Raw genomic sequence first — 22712 nt, forward strand, 5'->3', positions numbered from 1 at the left:
ATTGCATCATTCATTGTTTTGCCTAAAAAGCAAGTACTGTCCAAACCCAGTCATAGATTTATTCATAGATCCAGTCAAAGATGTATTTTAGTCATTTCTGGTTTAAATTGAGATCCCTTCCCTTTATAACTCACTTATCCTCCGCCATTCCCAAGTCAAGGGTCGTATATACTGACCCAATAGCATATCTCGAAAACTAGAGCCAATCAACAATTTTAAGCATCATTTTTGTTCTCAGTGACCCAGAATTAGTAAAGTTTGACTACATTTATTTCAGAAGCATTTTGGCTGTAGAGCAGTGTAATAGAAAGAGCGATGGACTGGGATTTGGGTTTCCAGTTCTTTTCCCATCTCTTTCCCAGCTTGCTGATGACATTGGGTAGGTAATGTATCCTCTCTCTTTCTTCATGGCTGTTTTATTTTTAAAAAGTTAACTAAAAGAAAGGGTGATTAGCAAGTTACCTTATGTCCTTATTGTTGTATCCTTGGGACCTATGAATTTGCTTGGCTGCACAAATGGTCTTTATATTTACCTGCTAAACGTGTTTCTTATTCACTGTATTTTTGTTTTCATTTAGATCCTGAATTTGCTTGAAGTTAGTAAAGATTCCAGATATAAAACTAACAAACTCCGAGTGCAGAACAGGAAAGAGCTTATTGAAATATTATCAGCCCGGTGAGTTTATTAAACTGGAAAATATTACCGTAGTATATTAATCAACATGGTAATGTACAAAAACGTTGTCTCATAATTTGCAAGTTTGCCACTACTTTTAATCTTTCGGAGTATTTTCTTTTTGTAATTTATTTAGACACTTACTCCTTTTAAAAATGTTGTGTTTCATGTATCGGACTAGTAAGTGAGCAAGCAGCTAAGTAATAGCTTTACATTAAAGTTACACCTTGGCTTCAGTAACCTGGATCTCATTTAAGAAGGCAATGCTTTCCACTTGCACTTCTGGTCGGTTGTGGATAAGGGTCACTCTTGGACAGAAGGCTCTTGGTGTTGAATTTGCTGCCTTCAGGGATGGAGTTTGAAGTTTATTCTGAGGGCTCTCAGTTCCAAGGGATCTTCTACTTCGGAGATCTTAATCTACTGTTTCTGCATTGAGTTAACCTAAGAGTTCCTGGAAGACCTGCAGCCATTTAGTTCAGATTTTCTAAAAGACCTGAAGGTCATCCTGGTATGTTTAAGATCTCATGTCTGTGGAGTCCTCCTCTACTTAGATGAAGAGGATGGTGATTATGAAAAATAGGAGGAAGAGGACTGCCAGGACCAGCTATTTGCTTTGTGTCCTGTTCTGGATAAGAATGTGGGCTACCCATCTGTATAACCCAACACAGAGATAACTTCAACAGCTCTCAGGACTTGTTGGAGTGAACAGCAGAGACATTAAGTCTTGAGCTTTCAATGGTCCAAGAAAAGGAACCACCAAATATTTTGATATTTTAAGACTGGGGCATGTGTCAGTGCCTATAATTCTCTATTATTCACAGAGCAGATTATTTGTGCACTAGAGAACCTCCTTTCCACTTCACCTGGTTACTGTATGTTTTGGTACCAATTATCTTTTTTTTCAGTTGTAATGAAATGGAATTACTTTGCACTCATGGGATACTAAAGAATATTTAATTCTTCCCTGAGTGATTGCTCCTGTGTATTCCACAGTAGGTGTACGTGCTCGCCACTTGCACCTGTGCCGGAAGTTTTTCCCCTAGCAGTACCTGTAGGGGAGCGCTCCAGCGACTCCTGGAGTGGCGCCTCCATGGCGTGGTATAAGAGGCGCTGCGCGCTCCCCCCATCCTCAGTTCCTTCTTGTCACCAGTGAAAGTGCTTCGAAACTGCTCTGCTCCAGCTTTGCTGTAGCTCATCCTCAAAACTGCTTGTTCTTTCAGTGTATGGTACCTGTAGTTAGTTAGTTAGTTTAGTTTAGCTAGAGCGCCCAGGCCGGGGCATGCCCCGGGTTTTAAGTCGTTCAACACTTGTAGGTGATCTATGCCACTGAGTGATCCGCACACGGACTGTCTACGCTGTTTGGGGGAAACCCATCTCAGCGATCACTGCAAGATTTGCCAGTCGTTTAAGCCTCGGACGAAGAGAGAAAGGGACATTAGGCTCTGGGCTATTCTGATGGAGTCGGCGCTGACCCCGGCTCTGGTGCGCCACTCCGAGTTGGCACCGGGCACCACGGTCTCGATGTGTGGCGACCCTTTGGCGCCATTGACTAGTTGGCACCGCTCCCTGTCCACAGGGCACGTCAGGAAGGCTAGAAAGAGGCCTTCTTTGCTGCGGCACTGAAGTAAACCCGGGACAGAGGCTAGACCCATGTCGGGCAGTCCTTGATCCCCACCGGTCTCTAGGCCTCCAACTCAAGTTGAGCGGAGTAGCCCGGCCCTTTTGGAATCAGGCCTCCCCGGATGTCCGGATGCCCTCCACATGAAGGCCCTGCAGGCGGCCTGGGATGTTATGTCCATGCTGGTACCGGGAGCACCGCCGATGTCGGCCCCGCACTCCAGAGGCAAGTTGCCGCTGCGATCTCTGCAGTCACCCCCGGCTCGGTACCAGTCTCGGTCAACGGAACATTCCCAATGCCGTTTGCCGCCCAGCGACTGTTCAGGGCAAAGTCCACGTGGATCACCCTTGACGCCCACCAGACTGTCTGGTTGGGTTCTGTCTGACCGAGACTCTCGGCATAGCTCCACCTCGAGGAGTGAACACCAACAGGACCGAGGCAGACAACGCCAAAGGTCCTCGTCTCGGAGGGGCTATCACAGCTGTTCACGGCATGAACGTTGACGTCATTGCCATTCGGTATCCTGCTCCAGGATCCCGCCACAGCATCGCCTCCACAGTCCCGGGCATCGATTGCCGGCGTGGGTCCGCCCACCAGAGCCAATCACGGAGCAGCTGTTACCGACAGTACCGGTCCTCCATGTCGGGATCGCGGTCCCGTGATCGGCATCGCTCCTGGTGCCACTGATCCTCCCGGTCCAGGGACAGTGGCAGGTCGTATGTCAGCCTGGACTCCTTTCGTAGTCATCCATCGATGGGTCAAGCCTGCCAGGCCAAACAGCTGGCTCTGCTGGAGCCACATCAGGTGCAGTGACACTGGGCCCTGTGGCCAGTCCAATGGTACCAATGGGCACCGTGACCCCCAACGCAGCCCCCGGTGGGGGCTTGCTTGGTGGCCGGAGCCTCAGAAGGACCATCGGCCTCCCTCTCCAGACCTCCAAGGAAGGAGTCAGTGGGACGTACATCCTCGGCACTGTGCCCGGAGACTGACCAGGCGGTGGACCCTCCGGTGCCAATGGACACACAAAGTACTGCGCCGGCCTCCTCACCCTCCCTGGATGAGGTGATTACGGCCCCTCCTCCCTCCGTCCCACAGGAGGACTTTAGGGCCCACCAAGAACTCTTTAAAAGGGTGGCATCAAGCCTCCATCTCCAAGCAGAGGAGATGGAGGAGCTCTCAGACTCCCTGTTTAATGTATTGTCCTCCTCGGTACCTGGCTGGGTGGTCTTGCCTCTCCACGAAGGGGTGGTGAAAATTTCAAAGGCCCAGTGGCAAACCCTGGCCTCATTGGCCCCCATCTCTAAGAGAGCAGAACGCAAGTCCTTTGTACCCGCATGAATACTTATACACCCACCCTGCTCCTAACTCTCTGGTGGTCGAGTCGGTCAACCACAGGGAACAGCAGGGCCAACCAGTCCCTACCCCGAAAAATAAAGATTCAAGGAGGCTGAACTCATTTGGAAGAATAATTTATTCATCCTCAAGCTTCCAGTTATGGATGGTGAACCACCAGGCTCTCCTGGGCCGGTATGAGTTCAATATGTGGGGCTCCCTGCCCAAGTTCGAGGACTCCCTCCAGGAGCACGACAGGAAGGAGTTCAAAGCACTGATGGAGGAGGGCACAGCGGCTGCCAGGGCAACCATGCAGGCAGCTTCGGATCCAGTGGACATGGCCGTGCGGTCCAGGGCCTCCGCGGTGTCCATGAGAAGGGCGTCATGGCTCCTGCTGTCTGGGCTGTCCAGTGAGCCGCAGACCTCCCTGCAGGATCTCCCATTTGACGGCAAAGCTCTGTTTGTGGAACAAATGGATACAAAGCTGCATGGCCTGAAAGACTCCTGCACAACTCTCCAGACTCTGGGACTCTATGTTCCGGCTCCGGCTAAACCTAAGTTCAAGCCACAGCAGACTCTCGCTCAGGCCACCCATGCAAAATACGAGACCGCTTATAAGAAGTCGCAGGACTGTAAGAGGTGCCCACAGAGGCAGTCTCGGCCTGCCCCTCAGCCTGGGTCCTCCAAGGGCAAGCAAGCGGGGAAAAGGCGGTTTTGACAGGACGCCCGGGGGAGCCTTGCCAGTTCTCATCAGGGATCCACCCTCAATAAAGCTTCTCTTCTCCAATCGGTTGTGTGCTTTCCTCACGGAGTGGTCGCGGCTGAGCTCAGACTGATGGGTCCTCAACACCATCTCCCGGGGCTACACCCTCCAGTTCACTTCCTCCCCGCCCAACCACCTCCCGCCCCCGTCCCTCCTGGGGGACCCCTCGCACAAGGCTCTGCTCAAACAGGAGGTGGGGCGGCTCCTGGGCCTAGGAGCGATGGAAGCGGTACCGGGGGAGTTCAAAAGCAAGGGGTACTACTCCCACTATTTCCTTATCCCGAAGGCCAAAGGGGGGCTCAGGCCCATCTTGGACCTGCGAGGCCTGAACCAGTACATGGTGAAGCTCAAGTTCCGCATGGTCTCCCTGGCCTCCATCATCCCATTCCTGGATCCTGGGGATTGGTACGCCGCCCTCGATCTGCAGGACGCGTACTTCCACATTCATATATTTGAGGGGCACAGACGCTTCCTCTGTTTCATGGTGGGGCAGGAACACTACCAATTTACAGTCCTCCCGTTTGGCCTGTCCACTGCCCCCAGGGTATTCACGAAATGTATGTTGGTGGTGGCGGGCCACCTCAGGCGCAGGGGGGTCCAGATCTTCCCCTATCCGGATGACTGGTTGGACAAGGGCAGCTCCTGGTCGCAGGTGCGGGATCACGTGGCACTCCTCCTGTCCACATCCGCCACTCTGGGCCTGTTGGTAAATGACACCAAGTCCATGTTAGTCCCGGTACAATGCATAGAGTTTATCGGGGTAGTCCAGGATGCTTTGTTGACCAAAGCCTCCCTCCCACCAGACAGGTTCGAGACCCTAAAGGAGCTCATCGGCACAGTCACAAGGTTTCCAGTGACAACAGCCAGAGCATGCCTCCAGCTCTTGGGTCACATGTCGGCGTGCACATATGTGGTCTGTCACACCAGACTCAGGATGAGGCCCCTCCAGCTCTGGTTGGCCTCAGAGTTCTCCCAGGCCAGGGACAGGATGGACAAAGTCCTCATGGTGCCCGAGCCAGTGATCACCTCCCTACGGTGGTGGTCCTCCCTGAGAAACATGCTCCAAGGGGTCCCGTTCAGGGGCAGGGCCCCGTTGCTGGAACTAGTGGCCGACGCGTCGGACCTGGGATGGGGGGCTGTAGCGGGGTGGTCACCCGCTCCATCCCTGGAAGGGTCAAAGCCAGCCCTGGGAGAGGGCTGAGGCTGCGAAGCAAAGCCTGGGCTGATTGGGGAAGGCAGTAACAGCTAGGGCCATGCCCCAATCAGGCCCAGCTGGTCCCTATAAGAGGCTGCGAGCCAGGAGCCCAGACACTCACTCTCTCTGCCTGTAGAGAGAGAAGGGCCTGGCTGCCGGGGAGCTGAGCAGGGTACTGAGAGTGGAGCAGGGCTGGGGGAAGGCTGGAGGAGCTGGGGAGCTCCAGCCTGGAAAAACCCCAGGCTGAAGGCCTAAGGCAGATACTGCGGTTGCAGGGGGCAGCCCAACGTTAGGCAGAGGCAGCAAGTCCAAACCCCCCTTGCCAATGATGAGTGGCCTTTACAGACTGCAGTCTGCCCCAGTGAGCGGGAGCTAGATGGTGACTGGCAGTTAGCTACTGAGGCGAGGTGGGGATAGGGGGTTGGGGGGTTCCCCTGAGTGGAGAGACCCAGATTGGGGGTTGCTGCAGCGGGCAGAACCCCTGGGTAAAGGGGCACTGGGGTCCGGGAGGGACATGGGGGCCAGCGGAAGCAGGACATTGGCCAGCAGAGGGCACTCCAAAGGCTGGAGAGCTAATTCCCAGGACGACCGGCGGGAGGCGCCGTGCCGGTTAGTCACCCCCCCACTACAGGGGCCCACGTGGGGAACATTCAGACCCAAGGTCTGTGGTCGGCTCAGGATCTGACCCTCCACATAAACGTCAAGGATCTCAGGGCAGTACGGCTGGCGTGCATGGCCTTCCGCTCGCATCTGGAGGGCTGGGTGGTCAGCGTCCTCACGGACAACACGGCCTCAATGTTCTATATCAACAGGCAAGGCGGGGCCCAATCCTCTGCCCTCTGCTGCGAATCCCTTAGACTGTGGAACCTTTGTATAGCCCACATCATCTGCCTACAGGCCTTCCATCTGCTGGGTGCCTGGAATGCGCGGGCGGATCAGTTGAGCAGGAACTTCTCCTCTCAGCACGAGTGGTCTCTCCACACAGAGGTGGTGCACAGACTTTTCCAAGTGTGGGGAACTCCCCAGGTGGACCTGTTCATGACTCGGCAGAACTGTCGCTGTCCCCGGTTCTGCTCCCGGGGAGGCTGGGATGGGGCGCTATCTCCGATGCCTTCCTCCTGTCCCGGTCAAGCCAGTTTCTCTATGCCTTTCCCCCATTCCTGCTAATTGGCAAGGTCCTAGAAAAGATAAAGTTGGACAAGGCCCGGGTCCTTCTGATTGCCTCGGCATGGCCCAGGCAGCATTGGTACAGGACCCTCACAGGCCTGACCGTCGCCCCGCGGTTGCTGTTGCCGTCCAGCTCGGACCTGCCCTCCTAGGACCATGGCTGCCTCCTCCACCCCAACCCTGCAGCACTCCACCTCACGGCGTGTCTGCTCAATGGTTAGGTAGGGAGGAAAGGACGTGCTCGGAAGGGGTTCAGCCTAGAAAGCAGGCGCCTCTCCACACGCTGAGCCTACTTGGTAAAGTGGTCTCGGTTCTCCAGATGGGCGGATGAGCAGGGCGTTTCCCCAGTGGCCGCCCTGATCCAGCTTATTCTGGACTACCTCCTTCATTTTAGAGCCCAGGGCCTGGCGCCCTCGTCAGTCAAGGTGCACCTGGCGGCCATATCGGCCCTCCATCTGCTGGTGCAGGGCCACATGGTATTCTCCTATGCTATGACTGGCCGATTCCTTAAGGGGTTGGATCGTCTCTTCCCATATGTTAGGCCCCCTGTCTCGCAGTGGGACCTAAACCTGGTGTTGGCCTGTCTCACAGGGCCCCCTTTGAGCCGCTAGCCACATGCTCCTGGTCACACCTCTCGTGGAAGGTGGCCTTCCTGGTTGCTATCACATAGGCTAGGTGGGTCTCGGAACTCAGGGCCATGACCTCCAAGCCCCCGTACACGGTGTTTCATAAAGATACGGTCTAGCGCCGCCCACACCCTTCGTTCCTCCTGAAAGTGGTCTCCGTCTATCACATGGGTCAGGGCATTTTTCTGCCGGTCCTCTGCCCCAAGCCCCATGCCTCCAGTGAGGAGCACCGCCTCCACTTGCTGGATGTGAGATGGGCTCTGGCTTTCTACCTGGAGCGGACTAAGCTGTTCAGAAAGTCCTTGCAACTGTTTATTGCCTCGGCAGAGCACATGGAAGGTCGGCTGATCTCCACTCAGCGGCTCTCCAACTGGATCACCTTGTGCATCCGTACCTGTTATGGCCTGGCGGAAATCCCTCCGCCACCAATTGTGAAGGCACACTCGACTCGGGTGCAGGCCTCGTCGGCTGCCTTTTTGGCCCATGTCCCCATCCAGGACATTTGTAGGGCTGCTATGTGGTCTTCAGTTCACACTTTCACCTCGCATTATGCGATCGTCTCCCAAACCAGGGAGGACGCCGAGTTCGGCAGGGCTGTGCTCCATCCCGAGAATTTATGAACTCCTACCCACCTCCAACAGATATAGCTTGGAATCACCTACTGTGGAATACACATGAGCAATCACTCGAAGAAGAAGAGACAGTTACCTTTTCCGTAACTGGTGTTCTTTGAGATGTGTTGCTCATGTCTATTCCACATCCCGCCCTCCTTCACCTCTGTTGGAGTTGTCTGGCAAGAAGGAACTGAGGGTGGGGGCAGCGCGCAGCGCCCATTATACCGCACCATGGAGGTGCCACTCTAGGGGTCGTTGGGGCGCTCCCCTATGGGTACTGGGAGGAAAAACTTCCGGCATCGGTGCACGTGACGAGCACGCACACCTACTGTGGAATACACATGAGCAACACATCTCAAAGAACACCAGTTACGGAAAAGGTAACGGTCTTCTTTGCATTCTATGGAAGCTTTCTGACCCTTCCTTCCCCATCTCTTTTCAGGTATCCCACTCCTGCCAAAATACTGAGAGACAAAGTAACTTCCTTTCTTCAACTGTTCTTCTGCAATATCATAGGAAGGTGTGCTATTCCCATTATTCCTTTATTCCAGCTTCCTCCCACCCCCCAAAACCAAATGAGGGTTGCATCCCCCACTCACTTTGAGAAAGTTGAGCATGTGTAGCCGAAGGTTCAAATTCTGCATTCCGCTCTGTAAAGCCACAAGGCTGGTTTGTGGCTCTCAGTTTAAACAGTATCTTTTTAAATATATCTATCAAGTTGATACGGCACAAATTCCAGAGGTTCTGTATGGGTGAGGATCACTGCCAATACAGAGTTCTCTCCTTTGGACTCTAAGCAGCTCCAAGCATTTTTTGCTAATTGCTTAGCTATACTTTCAGCTCACTTAAGAGGTCTGTATATTCACACTTATCCCTACCTCAATGATTGGTTCAAGTCCTTTCATGACTCTAACTGTCCAGACTCAAGTTGAGATACCTATGCAGCAGGGTATGAATAACACATCAATCACAGCAGTCTGTGGTGATCACACCCTGAAGCAGTCAAGAATTTCTGATGTGGTAGACAATTACCCAATGTGACAAAGTTCCTCCTCTATCTTGGTGGGTCCTGCGCTTATTGGCGGATTTTCTTGCCTCAGAGATTCACCACGTGGGTTGGGGAACAACCCAGAGACCTTCCCCTCTGGAAGAACCCACAGTCCAGGTCAAGTGGGAGGTTTGGGGGGAACCTGGGCCCGCCCTTTACCTCGGGTTCCAGCCCAGGGCCCTGTGGACTGCAGCTGTCTATAGTGCCTCCTGTAACAGCTGCATGACAGCTACAACTCCCTGGGCTACTTCCCCATGGCCTCCTCCAAACACCTTCCTTATCCTCACCACAGGACCTTCCTCCTGGTGTCTGATAACGCTTGTGCTCCTCAGTCCTCCAGCAGCACACCCTCTCACTCTCAGCTCCTTGCGCCTCTTGCTCCCAGCTCCTCACACTCGCACCACAAACTGACGTGAGCTCCTTTTTAAAACCCAGGTGCCCTGATTAGCCTGCCTTAATTGATTCTAGCAGCTTCTTCTTAATTGGCTCCAGGTGTCCTAATTAGCCTGCCTGCCTTAACTGGTTCTAGCAGGTTCCTGATTACTCTAGTGCAGCCCCTGCTCTGGTCACTCAGGGAACAGAAAACTACTCATCCAGTGACCAGTATATTTGCCCTCTACCAGACTCCTGTACCCCACTGGTCTGGGTCTGTCACACCAAGTATGCCTCCAATTCTCTTACCCATTGTCTGTCATTGTAATGGTTATAATGGATGGGGTTCACTTAGATCATCCCACAATACAGTCATGATGTAAATCTGAGAGGATTAAGTATCATCATAATAAATATATTAATTAATACATTAATAATTTAATAATAAGTATTGTATAAACATAAAAATAGGTGAGAGCAATTCAGCTATCTTGTAACGCTTTCTTTCTTTAAATGAGGATCAAGCTGATGCACATCTTCCTGGACAATACTTAAGCCATGTGTATGTAGCTATATGAACTCGCCAGGGAGGAGCTCCTTCTCAGCCATGCTGGTGGGGGGATGTCAGGTTCTGCAAATGGTGTCCCAACTCTGCCATTTTCCAGGAAGAGGAACAACATCTCAACATCTTATCTGAGCCAGAAATTCACTGCTCAGTATAAATAGTTTCTCAAAGGAACTATGGTAATTTTGTCTTTCACAGGTGCGGAAAACGTCTTAGACCTCTTTGCCACAAAAGAAAAGATGGAGGTTCTTTGATTGTGTTCGAGAGGTGGCTCAGATTCTTTCAGTCCTTCTGTTGGTCTAGAGTCAGGAGATACTTTGTGCCTTCCTTCCAGTACCTCTGGTCATCAGGGAGTTCATACAGCACAGAGTTCATGCATTTTGGTTCACTGATTTTCAATCTCAGACTTGCTAGGTCTGCCACATCTCCTGTCGCAAGGCCAAAGTCAGGATACTTTGATATTAAGGGTGATGTGGGCTCTATAGGCTCTTTATCCAGATTCAGTATTTCTACTCTGAGTGGACCGGGTCATGGCCTGTTGTCAAGTTCCCATTTGGGCTCTTCCGAGGAAGTTTAACATGTCTCACTTGGAGCCTTCAGAGCAAGAGACTTATGACTCCAAGTGGAAGAAATTTTTCCTTGTGCTCTAATGAGCACTGTCATCTCTTCGCTTCCACAGCCTCTGTATGTTTGAACTATTTGTTACCACGAAAGCACCCTAAATTATTCTGGAGTACTGTCAAAGTCCATCTGGCAGCCATATCGTCTGAAAACACAAGGATTTTGTAAGTTCGTCTGGCAGCCATATCAGCTCCAGTGCAAAGATTTTCAATCTGTGCACATTCTTTCATGAGACAGTAGTAAAGAATCACAGAAAGAGCCACGAGCACTGAACAAGATATGCTGTTAGAATAAGGAAGACAATATTATCCCTAAAAATAATTTGCCTGCCTGTCTGTTGGTCTTCTTCACTTCAGGACTTCTGCCTAAAACTTTCTTTAGCCCCTCTTCTGCCTGGCTTCCTGGTAAAGATTTAAAGAAACAGCAAAGATGTCACCACACTGTCTATCAGTAATACGTTTTTGAAATGGACTAGTTCATTTTTTCTCACTTATTTGTGAGCCACTGCTGTTTTGGGACTTAATTTTAGTGCATCCAAAGCAGCTGGAATCACGGTTTCACAAGGATATCTAAGGTAGTAACCTAAAGTTCAGTTCATACCTTTAATCTCCGCATCAGTAGCTTGTCCTGGTCGCTAGATCTGGTGCTCAGTTTGAGAATGCTGTTCTGCCATCTTTGTTTAATTGCTAATCCTCATACCAGCAAATCCTTAACCCAACAAATGGGTTGTTGCTGGTAGCTGCTCTTGAATGTAGATGCTATAGGCACAATACTTGAAAAGAAAGAAGGCTAGCATTCAAGGTATGCTTATTCTTTGAGTAGATTCTAGCATAAATTCATGCTACCCACCTGCCTTCCTGACATCTCCTCTTTTTCCATTGAATTCAGATTAAGTGGAAAGGGGCTGAGGTGGAGTTGGGACTGCGTACAGCCCCCCCCAGGCATTGTTGCTTTCTAAAATCTACAGTGTTTGACTTGGCACCGAGGGCACATGCGCCTTTCTAAGAAGGGTGAATCTGTGTTGACAGTCTACTGGAAGGAAAACAGCTGCTGGTGATTAACCTTTCTCTTTTGTTAATAGGTGTTTAATTCCTTCAGATGTCTTTGTTGAATGCCAAAAGGTCCTTATGTTATTCAATTTAATTTCTCAAGTTGTTTCATCAGCTTATTTTTTTTTTTGGTTACCTCTTTTTGTGACAATCTCTCACATTTGGTAAATACAGAGAGTAACTCCAATGCAGGTATTTTCCCATCACCCTCAATGGTAAAGAAAACAACGATATTGTGTGCAATCCCTGTATCCTCTTTAATTTCCCATGTTACATCGGGGGGAAGTAGTGGACCCATTGGTTCTCCTGCAAGTTTCCTACTTGTGATCTGCTTACAGAAAGTCTTTTCTTAATCATTTTTATATCCTTAGCTATTAGTTCATCAGATGATCTCATTGCTGTCTCAATTACTGTTTTACATCTTGGTCGCCAAAGTTTATGTTCTTTTCTATTAGGCATCGCTTAGGCTATGTCTACATTATGAGCTAGGGGTGTTAGATTTGTGCTTGGCACCGCTAAGCTGTGCCGCTGTTGCCTGTGCTACCATGGCTATGCTACTATTTATACTCATGCTAGCTCTCACTGAGCTACGGTGAGTATGTGTACATAGGCTGGGGAGCCATACCCCTAACTCATAGTGTAGGTGTAGTCTTAGGCTGAATTTCCATGTAATTTATGTGCAAGTACAGCTATTGCTGTACACACACTTTGAGTTTAGATGTCTCCAATAGTGATTTGTTATGTGATGTTATTGTGAATTCATCTGGCATTCAGTGTTGAAACACTGATTGTAACAAATGTTGTAGGCATGTGTTTCTATACACATTCCATGGAAACTTTGCATTTATTTGCTATTGGATAGTTATTTGTAGAGTGGCCAAGTTTGATATGGTAAGCTTTGAAATGTAGGTACTTGGAGAGTTAAGTAAACAGGTCTTGTTCATGAGTACTGGAAAATTTCAACCCAGAGAGGCCTTCCAGTTGTGTTTAAACAAAACAAAAAACAAAGAGAATCTTTCTGAAAAGAAAATCAGTTCATCATGATATGGGCTCCCATAGCAATCACTAAACAAATTCACATCACCTGGAGACTTAAAATATTACAGAATTAGATTCAGAACTGTTAGGTCTGGAATGTACCCTAGTAGCACATGTATTGTAACACTATATTTTTAAGCTTCTAGTCACCTCAGTCTTAATCCTGGACACCGCAGCTGTGGAATGTTCCATATAAAAGTGCAAGAGGAAAAGAAATGAGCAGGAAGGAAGTACAGAGGAACATGATCCTCCATTAATGAGAGGTTTGCTAAATGATTCCCACTTAGGCCTGGTCTACACTAACACCCCAATTCGATCTAAGGTACGCAACTTCAGCTACGTGAATAACGTAGCTGAAGTCGACATACCTTAGTTCGAATTTACCGCGGTTCAGACGCGGTCCACACGCGGCAGGCAGGCTCCCCCGTCGACTCCACGGTACTCCTCTCGCTGAGGTGGAGTACCGCAGTCGACGGCGAGCACTTCCTGGTTCGAATTATCGCTTCCAGACCAGACGCAATAAATCGAACCCGGAAGTTCGATTGCCAGCCGTCGAACTACCGCGGTAGTGTAGACATACCCTTAGTCACAAGAGGGGAGCACCTAGGAGAGAAGTGCATATTCCAATGCCTCATTTGTATGTCAAAGAGCACATTTAAGATCACATCTGATGAGACATAACCATTCTCTGCAACATCCCACCCCCCCCTTTTTTTTTTAACCATAGGATCTTGAGGGTGAGGTAGTTGGTGGTAGTTGCTTGCAGAATCAGGCTGCTAGTACTGGTCACCATGCATTGTCTTGCACTTGTCATGGAGCACAGCAAACTTGCACCCCTTGCTTAGAGTGTTGAGATTTTCCAAGTGAAAATCCAGGATGCTTGTCACAAGGGAATTTTTTAAGCAGAAAGTGGATTGGGGTTTTTTTAAATATTTTCATGTTTCAAAGATTAAGAAACAAAATAAAACATTGCTCCAAAATTTTGAGGAAGCGTGAGATTTCAGGGGTGTGAAATTGTGCCGAATGAAATGGTGAAAAGTTTCAAATACAATTTCCTGGGAAGTGTCTTAACATTTTGCAGAACTCTCTTTTTTTGAATGTCTGTGTTTAAGTCTCAGGACTCCATTCAAATAAAACAATAAAAATATAGCAGTTCAAATTGTTGACCTAGGTAACTCAGGAGATCGACACTTCTGGTGTTCATTAGGATACTTGCAGTCATTTGCAAGTGAAAGGAGTCGAATGCTCTCAAACATTTGATGTCTGTCTTCTCTCTTTCTCTCCATTTAAAAAGCTCCTAATCACTCTGGTACCTAGGTGTGAAAATACAAATTTGAGAATGCAATAGAATGTTTCCGTAAAGCTGCTCCCTCATCCTATGTGACATAGATTCACACATTATAAGACCATTCTGCAGCTCAGCACAATTATGCTAACACTTCAAAACAAAACGAAATCCCATGATTCTGTCCCATGCTTCCTCTCTTTCTGGGTGGGCTAGCACCATTTATGAATTATTGTTAGCCAGTATGGACCCAACAGTGCTCTGCTGTGCTGGCAACTGCAAGTACCCAGAGGCTGTTTTGGCTTAATTTGAGCTCTCGGAGCCCAGTGGCTTTGGTTTTGGACTTTGCCTGCCACACCACAAGGCAGATGATGTGGCTTCAGCAATCACTTTTCCATCAGCAACAGAGGCAGGAGGACAAGGACGAGAAAGAGGATGAAACCAAGCAACTTCTATTCATGAGCTGTTCCTGAAGCAGCTTCACACAGTGCAGCACCATTTCTGGGCTCAGGAGACCATCGTCAGTTGGTGGGAAAGCATCGTTCTGCAGACCTGGGATGATCAGAATTGGTGACAGAATTTCAGGATGGCAAAGGCAGCCTTTTGGAAATCTGTGTTGAACAAGCCCTGAAGCTGCAGCAACAGCATACCAACAGGTGGTGTCCCGTACCCTTGCAGAAGCAGGTCACCATTGCCATCTAGAAGTGAGCCACCATAAAATGTTACTGGTCTGTAGCTAGACAGTTCAGCATGGGCAGATCAACTGTTGGGGCCGTTGTTATGCAGATGTATGATGCCATGCATAAGGTACTGTTGCACTGGGTATAAAGCTTGGTAGAGCTCAGAAGATGATAATAAAAGGGTTCTCAAATTGTGTTGGGGCAGTTGATGGGACCCATGTACCTATCATTTGCCTCTCACAGCAGGGCTCAGAGTTTATAAACAGAAAGGAGCATTTCTCCATAATGCTCCACGGTCTGGCTTTCCACCATGGCAGGTTTATGAACGTAAGTGCAGTATGGTCTGGAAAAGGCCATGATGCTAGTATGCGATTTTGGAACTCAGCTCTATTTACCATAGTGAATAAAGGAGACTTTGCCCCCAGGATCATTATGGGTGTTAATAGTGTGGAGATTGTTCTGATTATCCTGGGAGACCGGGCTTATCCCATTCATAGGGCACTGGGACAAAAGGCACGGAGGAACTGTTTAGCTATTGCCTCAGTCATTGCAGAACGATAGTGACTTGTGCATTTGGCCAGGATGGAAGCTGCAGAAAAAAAAAACTTGCCTAAGATTATAGAGGTGTGTTGTATTTTGCACAATATTTATGATAGTAAGGGAGAAAGGCCGAATGATGGGTGGGAGAATTGCTTAGTGGTTTGAGCAGCCACCAAGGTGTCCATTAGAAAATGGAAACAGCCAGGGCAGTGTTGTTAGGTATGCCTGTTGCTCTTACTTTGTGTCTCAGGCCTGAAAATGTGCAGCTGCACTTCCAGCTGTTATCCCAAAGGTGTGGTGGTGGGAGGAGGGGGATTGGATTGTGGACATTGCAGTTTCTTTGATGGGTGGTAGAAATGGCACATTGTGGCTCTCTTTATGTTATATAAGTAGGCAAAAATTCACCATTTTTCTGTGTACTATGCATTGCAGATTCTTTATGAATGTTGTTTAATATTAAAAGCAGTTAAAAATTTAATCTGTGCTATAGGAACCAGAAATAAACCTTTGATTAAAACAGGAATGAAACATAGCTTTAAAGTGACACAATGCAGTGGAGGGCAGCACACAACGATATGGGAACAAGGCGGGGACTCCGATTCACAGGCGAGTATACAGCTTGCATCTGCATTCTGGTGCAGAGTGTTGGGGCTCAAACTTATTAGCGTTGTTAGATGGCTTGAAAAAGCTGGGCTCCCAGCTGCAGTTGTTCTTGTTGCCCTGAGTTTGGGCTGGGGAGGGCAATGACATCTGGGAGCATGGTTGCAGAAATGCAGCAGGGAACATATGCTGGTGTTCCATTACCCTGTATTGTCCATGGGTTGCAGTAAATGGCTGCGTCCTGGTTGAGGGCATTGGATTTTCTGTGTGCCTGCTAGCAGTATGTACTACAGATGAGCATTCTGCTGCTGTGTCACCTACAAGAGTTGACTTTGCATGTCTTTCTCTACAGTGTATCTTTTGCCATGGCAGTGCTATCTCTGGCCATTGCAATGCTGTATCTGGCCACTTTATCGCTCTCTCTGGATAGGTCCCTGTCTTCTTTCCTTCTCCGACCTCAAATACAACCATCAGCTCTCCGTTGTTTTCAGTTTTTTGGGGAGTCTGCAATGAGGTCTGCGAATATTTCATGCAAGTTCCCTGTTTCTTCTCCCTCAGTTAGCCAGTTGCTCAGCTGTTGCTGAAGGCCCTGTCCTTGAGGGTCTGGATTGCTGCAGGTGCCATGCCTGGGGGAGTTATTGTTCAGGTTCCAGAGGGGCTATTATAGTGTTTTTTTAACATGATTTCTTCTTTCCTCTCCCTGAGATTCTTTGCAGTCTTGGGGGGGACCTCAGAGATGGTAAGTGGTGTGTACATGAGGAGGGACATTGAGGGTTTTGAGTGTGCACTCCATGCTGTTTGGGTTTGCACTTGTACCTTGGAGATTGTAGAGGATTTAGAATTGTGTTCCTGGTTTGGCTTTGCAGTTAAGGCCGTACCTAAGGAGGTGCTTATATGGGTTGGAGGAGTTAGCAGGCAACACCTGGGGGCGAGCTGCATAGTAATCCTCTCTGCTTCCCTTTTAGGTTGGAAGTTTCAGCAGTGGTGTAATTGCATAAAATCCTGACCAGTTCCTCAAAAAATGGATAGGTTATATTTCCACAGTCAGACTGTTTCCTGGCATCCATGGTTTTAATGTAAGTCCTCCTGAGCGGTTTGCTCTTTATCCAGCACTGGTTGATGTCCCAGTCATGACCCCTCTCAGACATCTGACTAGCAGTGTTCACAAACACATCTTTATTGCGGTAGCTGGCCCCAAGAGCTTGCTGCTCTGACAGTTCTCCCCAGATGGCAATGAGAGCTAGGCTCTCGGCACAACTTCAAGTGTCTGCTCGAGGTATGTTGTAAAGGCTGCTGGAGTAATATCACTGTAATGCCTATATATTGGAATCTGGGTACAAATGAGCCGATCGTAGCACCACACCAACTTTCACATGGGTGAGGGCCATCTAGTCAACTTGGCCACAGAGAAGAGGAGGGTACACAAGTGAACAGACAGGTCAGTCACAGATGCCCAAAAAGCAGTGTGGGATAGCAGTTGGAGGACTGCCAAAGTAGTGTGCAGCTACTTTGCATGCACACAAAACAGTAGACCACACTATCTCCATTCACGTTGAACTTAATACACTTTGACAGATACTCCAGAGTTTGCGGTAAGTGCGGAGTTAGTGCACTCTAAGGAATTGCATAGTGTGTATGCAGGAGTTTTCACACCAAACTACCTTGAGGTAGTGTAGACTAAACCCCATGTGTAGACAAGCCCTTAAAACAACGACAACGAAAGTATGACTAATTTTTCCGTGACTCTTCAGTTACGTATGCTGCAAAACTTCAGAATGGCTTCTTTCTGTACTGTTTGCAAATATAAATTACATTTATTTTCTCTGAAGCCCCACTCTCTCTTTTCTATACACAGAAAAGTTCATCTTTGGGATGCAGTCTTCTTTCTTGGCTTGAGTAGTAGGGAGAAAGAGGCTTGGAAAGGGGGGCATGTTTCTAGCTCTTGTGTTTTCAGTGTTAAGCATTTAAAATAAAACCCTAATTGTGGAACATTTTGATAAAAGACAGTGCACCAAATACTGCTGCCTTAGAGTAGAAGGAAACACTAACAATTTGTGCATGTTTTACATGACTGTTTATGGTGTTGTTGAATAAAACATACACAGTTTTTATAACAATTACCATGTGAAGCATCTTAAAGGGACCGGCGTGTCCATAAGCTAGCTATTATGAAGCTACACTGCTATTGTTCAGGACCTGGTACTATTTCTATTCTAAGCCCATATTGTTGGTGTTTATAACTTGGCTATAGGAAAATCATTCAGGGCAGAAACGTAGCATGTATGGTTAATTATTGATAGCAAATGGGAGAGAAAAGAACATGTGGCTGATGCAGAAATGTAAGACAAGGCCGAGACCTCAACTTTTATTGAAATTATGCAGTGATGTGTTACTTGGCTGCCGCTAAGCCTAATAGTCCTAATCAGTAAACCCAAGGAACCCAACATTTGTCCTGGACATCAGTGAGATAAAGCCCAGAAGCTCTAACACCTCAAACATACTGGTCTCAGGGAGGAATATATTCATGGGCATCCATTCTTTGATAGCACCAGTCTTTCTGCATCATTCTTAGCCCTACCTGTGTCCCAGTCTATGCCTGTGTTTTGGGAAATGAGGCCACAAGTTCTGATACGTTGGCCTAAACTCAGTCTGCGTAAGGCAGAAGTGATGCTCACTGTGGGAGGCATTTTGAAGATCTGGCAAAGTTTATGATAGCTTCTTTAATCCCGTTTCCTAAGGCTCCAATCACCATGATATCTAAGTGTCTTGGAAGGTGAAAACAAATGAATTTTGCTCTGTTTTATTCTTGACTAGGACCCTGTAACCAATTTATTCTGCAGGTCCTGGAAAGATGACTGCAGGTGCCGCTGATTCTTTGTAACTAACCAAACAAATGTTCAGGAAGTAGCACATCTATTCCAGCCTCCTTTTCCTGGTCATTACCATACAGATATTCAGATGGTGGGTGCCATCATAAATAGATGGGCTCCCCGGACAATTTTGATTTTTTTTCAAAGATGGGACAAAAGGCAACAAGAATTTGTCAGCATCACCAACAAAACTGACAGTCAAAGGGGAAAAAAATCAAGCATATCAAAATCTCCATGGTTTCCTCTCAAAAAGAGAGAGATTCGAGTTAATACCACATTTGACTTTTAATCCTCCCACATGTCCACATTATGTATATGGCAGAATAGAAAAAAGCGCACCTGACTGAACATAATTCAAAATCATTAAAGTCGTTTCAGAGCTACCTTTGGAATAAGAGATGCAGTCTGTCCGCCTATATGTCCCCAAGAACATCCTGCTCTTGCAATTTTTTGTATATACATTTAACTTTCAAGTAGAAGTAGTTTGAACGTGTCCTGTTGTTAAATTATAATGATAGCTGATATTCACATATGGAAAAGAAAAGAAAATATTTCAGCTTTTGCATTCACTAAATTCCCATTTTTCATCTGTGCTTAAGAATACAGAATAGGTGCTATGTGTTTCACAGCCCTGAATGCTGCTCCAAATCTTTTTTTTTTTTTAAAAGTGTGTTGCTATTTCTCTTTCTTGATGCAAATCGTTTTCATCTCTCTTTCTGAGGGAATTTTAGGTGCAAATTTGAAGGGGGACACTCGCCAGTGGGGTGTTGGTCTGGGCACTTGCTATTCCCTTGATATAATTGTTGTTACTTCAAAGGTAGACACAAAGTTTTTGCCATAGCATTCATTATTCTAGGAATAGGAAACCCTATTGTGTAGCTTTCTCCTATTCCTAATAAACTGCCCTTTGCTTTTCCAGCCTTATTGGAGACAGTGCATTTTCCATGTTGGAATCCTGTATGTGCTGTCTCCATCCCCAAGCTGCCTCTCAATGGGCTAAGCTTCCTTCCTCAGCCTTGCTATTTTGAGACTGATCCGATAGAGTTCATGTTGCTGACTGTGCCTAGAGATCTGCGTGTGGGGCATGTGATCCAGGATGATGCACCCCAGCCCCAACCAGAGTTTGCTAATGTGTTTGGATAAACCATTTCCATCCCTTCCATCTTGGTTCTGATCCTCCTGGACCTTAGAAAGAGCAGAGAAGTACTACCCTAAGCCTGTTCCAGGACTGACATTATTTCATCATTGACCTCTGTTGTACAGCTTGGACAGCCATCAGGGCTGGAGTGGGGACCAACACATTACTGAGATAGCTCTCTGTCAAGAATAGCCTCAGCAATGTTCAGGTCCCACTTCTGCAATAATTCCCTTCAAGGCCTGGGTTAAGTACTTGTTGTGAAGCATCCCGAAGCTTAGCCCTGCTGTGGGACTATGTTCAGAAACATGACCACCACCATAGCCAATTCTGCCCCCCTTCCTCTTTTCTCTAGGAATAGTGAATGTCTTCAGACTGTTGGAAAAAAGAACAAGAATGGTTCCTGCTCCCAAAGACTGCCTCTTTTTAGCCTGTGCTAACACCTATGAGTAGCGAGGGAGTCCATGTGTGAATGGGACTGCGACCTCCCCTTTCTGGGGTCACTGGAAGGCCAACCTCCCCATCCTCTTTTGAAGAAACAAACACAAAAAGTGTTGGGTGGGAGATAGACAGACAGGCTAGGTGCCAGGAGACCCCTGCAGACTTTCTGGCACCATCCTTTGGGTCACTAGGTTGATCTCCAGCTAGGCAGAGATCTCCATTTAGCTGTTTTTTGAATGGTAAGAGCAAAAAAAAAAAAAAGAGTAATTAGTAGTTTCCATATTTTTTTTAAATTTGCAAGGTGAACTAGAATGTTGAGATGCTTTGGGGAGGAAACAAATCAATTGTTCCATTGTAAAAGGTTATACTAGGTATAAAATTGAGGGGTTTTTACATTGTAAAGTTTCAGCATGGGCCATTGGTGCCTACATTTATGTCATAGACAAACTTTGTCTGATTATCATTTCCTTAATCCACAGACAATAAAAAATCTTTTAAGAACGGCTTGTCATCACAGATTGTATCTGCAAATATGTCAAGAGCAACTGCATTGCCCCCATGGACATTCAGAGCTTCAGAGGAGTTGTTGCCATCTATTGGGTCGATGATCAGTAACCTAGAAGGGTCTAATTAGGCACTAACACAAGAGACTCTTACAGACTATGGAATAGATACTGTAGCAGTCATTTTGAAAAGTCTAATTACATATTTACGGTACACTCAGACTAATGATCTGTTGTTTGCCTCACACAAATATATTTGATATTTTTTTACTATATAACTTTATTTTGTATACTGTCTTTCATTCAAGCTGTGTCCCAAAATTCTTTAAACAAGAAACAAAATATTTAGTAACCACGTTAAAAACCTGTCCAGTAGTTTTGTTCGTGCTATTAGAAAGCTTTAGTGCATTGAAGAAGAAAGATAGTCTTAACAAAACTTGCAAGCAACCATTGACAGACATCATGCCCTGGACTTCTGTTGCACTAGCTCGCAGACAAGCTGGAGCATGTCTGTGTGAATGCCAGTGCATAGCTGAAAGAGAAAGTGTCCCTTTGCTGTCAGTCTTATCTATCTCCTCCAGGTTCCTATCCCCTTCTTTTCTCTGGATCACTGCATCTGACTTTCTTGATTGGTCATTTAAAACACATTTTTGGATTTACAAGGTTGATAGAACTAGCTCACCTGCAATACCCTGTGCTCTCATCATTTGCAAACTACTGTAAGCCCTCTTTCAAGCACCGTTTCTCCGCCCTTCTCATATAATCCAGAACCATTTCTATTTGCTTGATTCCCCATGTCTGCCAGTGTCCTCCAAAAAGAGTCGTATCGGATGGTATCAAATGCTTTTGGGTAGTCATAAAGCACATGACTGATGAATAATTATACACGCTGCATTTTTCACAGATGTGATGGATATTCATGATTTGCTCATGTGGCTCTCTTTGAAACCAGCTTGTTGTGGTGGTAGTTCTGCTTCCGCCCTTCGTTGTTAAAAACATATGTTTTGTATTTAAAGGCACGTTATCAATGTAATTTAGCGTGGGCCCACAATTTGGATACAGTAGATGCAAGCTTTTACAGAGCCTAATAGCAATGGAAATGTTTTCATGCATTTAAAAAATTAATGGGAGATGCAGGGTGGTCGTGAGTTTCAGACACCTGTTTGCAACCCAGAAGTTGAGAACACATTCTTCAGGGCATTGATGTTGCTTCCTAACTGGCTGGGAAAGGAGCGCAGCAGAGCATTTCCTATCTTTCCCCAGCCTACATCCTCCAGGGGCTGAGTGTGTTTCTGCGGCACTTCTGACCCTTGCCTGCCCAAGAATCGAGATGGAAATCAAGACATTTTAATGGCTAGAGATTTGCCAGGCAAAAGCTGCCTCATGACTCTCAGTAGAAATACATGGAAGGCAGAGATTTTTTTTAAAGAACAAACTGCATCATCGGGGGTGGGGGGAGGGGGTTATAATCCTTTTTGTTTGATAATCCAATTTGGTCAATTTTAGTCTGAGTTTTAGACATTTCCTGTACAGTGTTGAAACAAGCAATATTTGTGCATTGGCTTGCAGAGTGAATGATTGAAAAATCATGCTGCATGTTAGTACCAATATACGGGTGAGCTACCTTTAGTTTTAGGAATTGACTGCACAGCTAAACTGTGAATATTTTTGTCCAGGCTACAAACTTGGGATGCAGTATTGCAAGCAGCAACGGTTTTCTTACTCCAGCGTATTTATTGAATTTGTAAATGTATAATTATGGTTACATAAATGCAGGAGTTCAATGAGAGTACACATGTGCATGAAAGCTGCTGGATCAGGCTTTAGCTTTTAACTTACAGGCGATCAAATATCAAAGGAATTTTGCAGTGCGAGTTGGGTTATTTGCACTGAGGAATTATTCCCCCCCCCACACACATATTTAGACCATTAAACCATAAAGATTACTAGGATATTTTGATTTTTTTTTTTAAA

At 47.0% G+C, this 22712-nt stretch overlaps 1 protein-coding gene across 2 annotated transcripts in view; it reads left to right on the plus strand.

Moving 5' to 3' along the window:
* LOC112113496 (succinate--hydroxymethylglutarate CoA-transferase) overlaps positions 1 to 22712 on the plus strand; it is a 579588-nt gene that overhangs the window by 207889 nt on the left and 348987 nt on the right. For both annotated transcript variants that reach the window (XM_024209791.2, XM_024209792.2), the window contains one exon: positions 579 to 676. In XM_024209791.2, the coding sequence (XP_024065559.2) occupies positions 579 to 676 (98 nt within the window). The remainder of the gene's footprint in view (positions 1 to 578; positions 677 to 22712) is intronic.

Source organism: Terrapene carolina, unplaced genomic scaffold (genome assembly GCF_002925995.2).
Source record: "Terrapene carolina triunguis isolate 2854851 unplaced genomic scaffold, T_m_triunguis-2.0 Scaffold182, whole genome shotgun sequence".
Lineage (NCBI taxonomy): Eukaryota > Metazoa > Chordata > Testudines > Emydidae > Terrapene > Terrapene triunguis.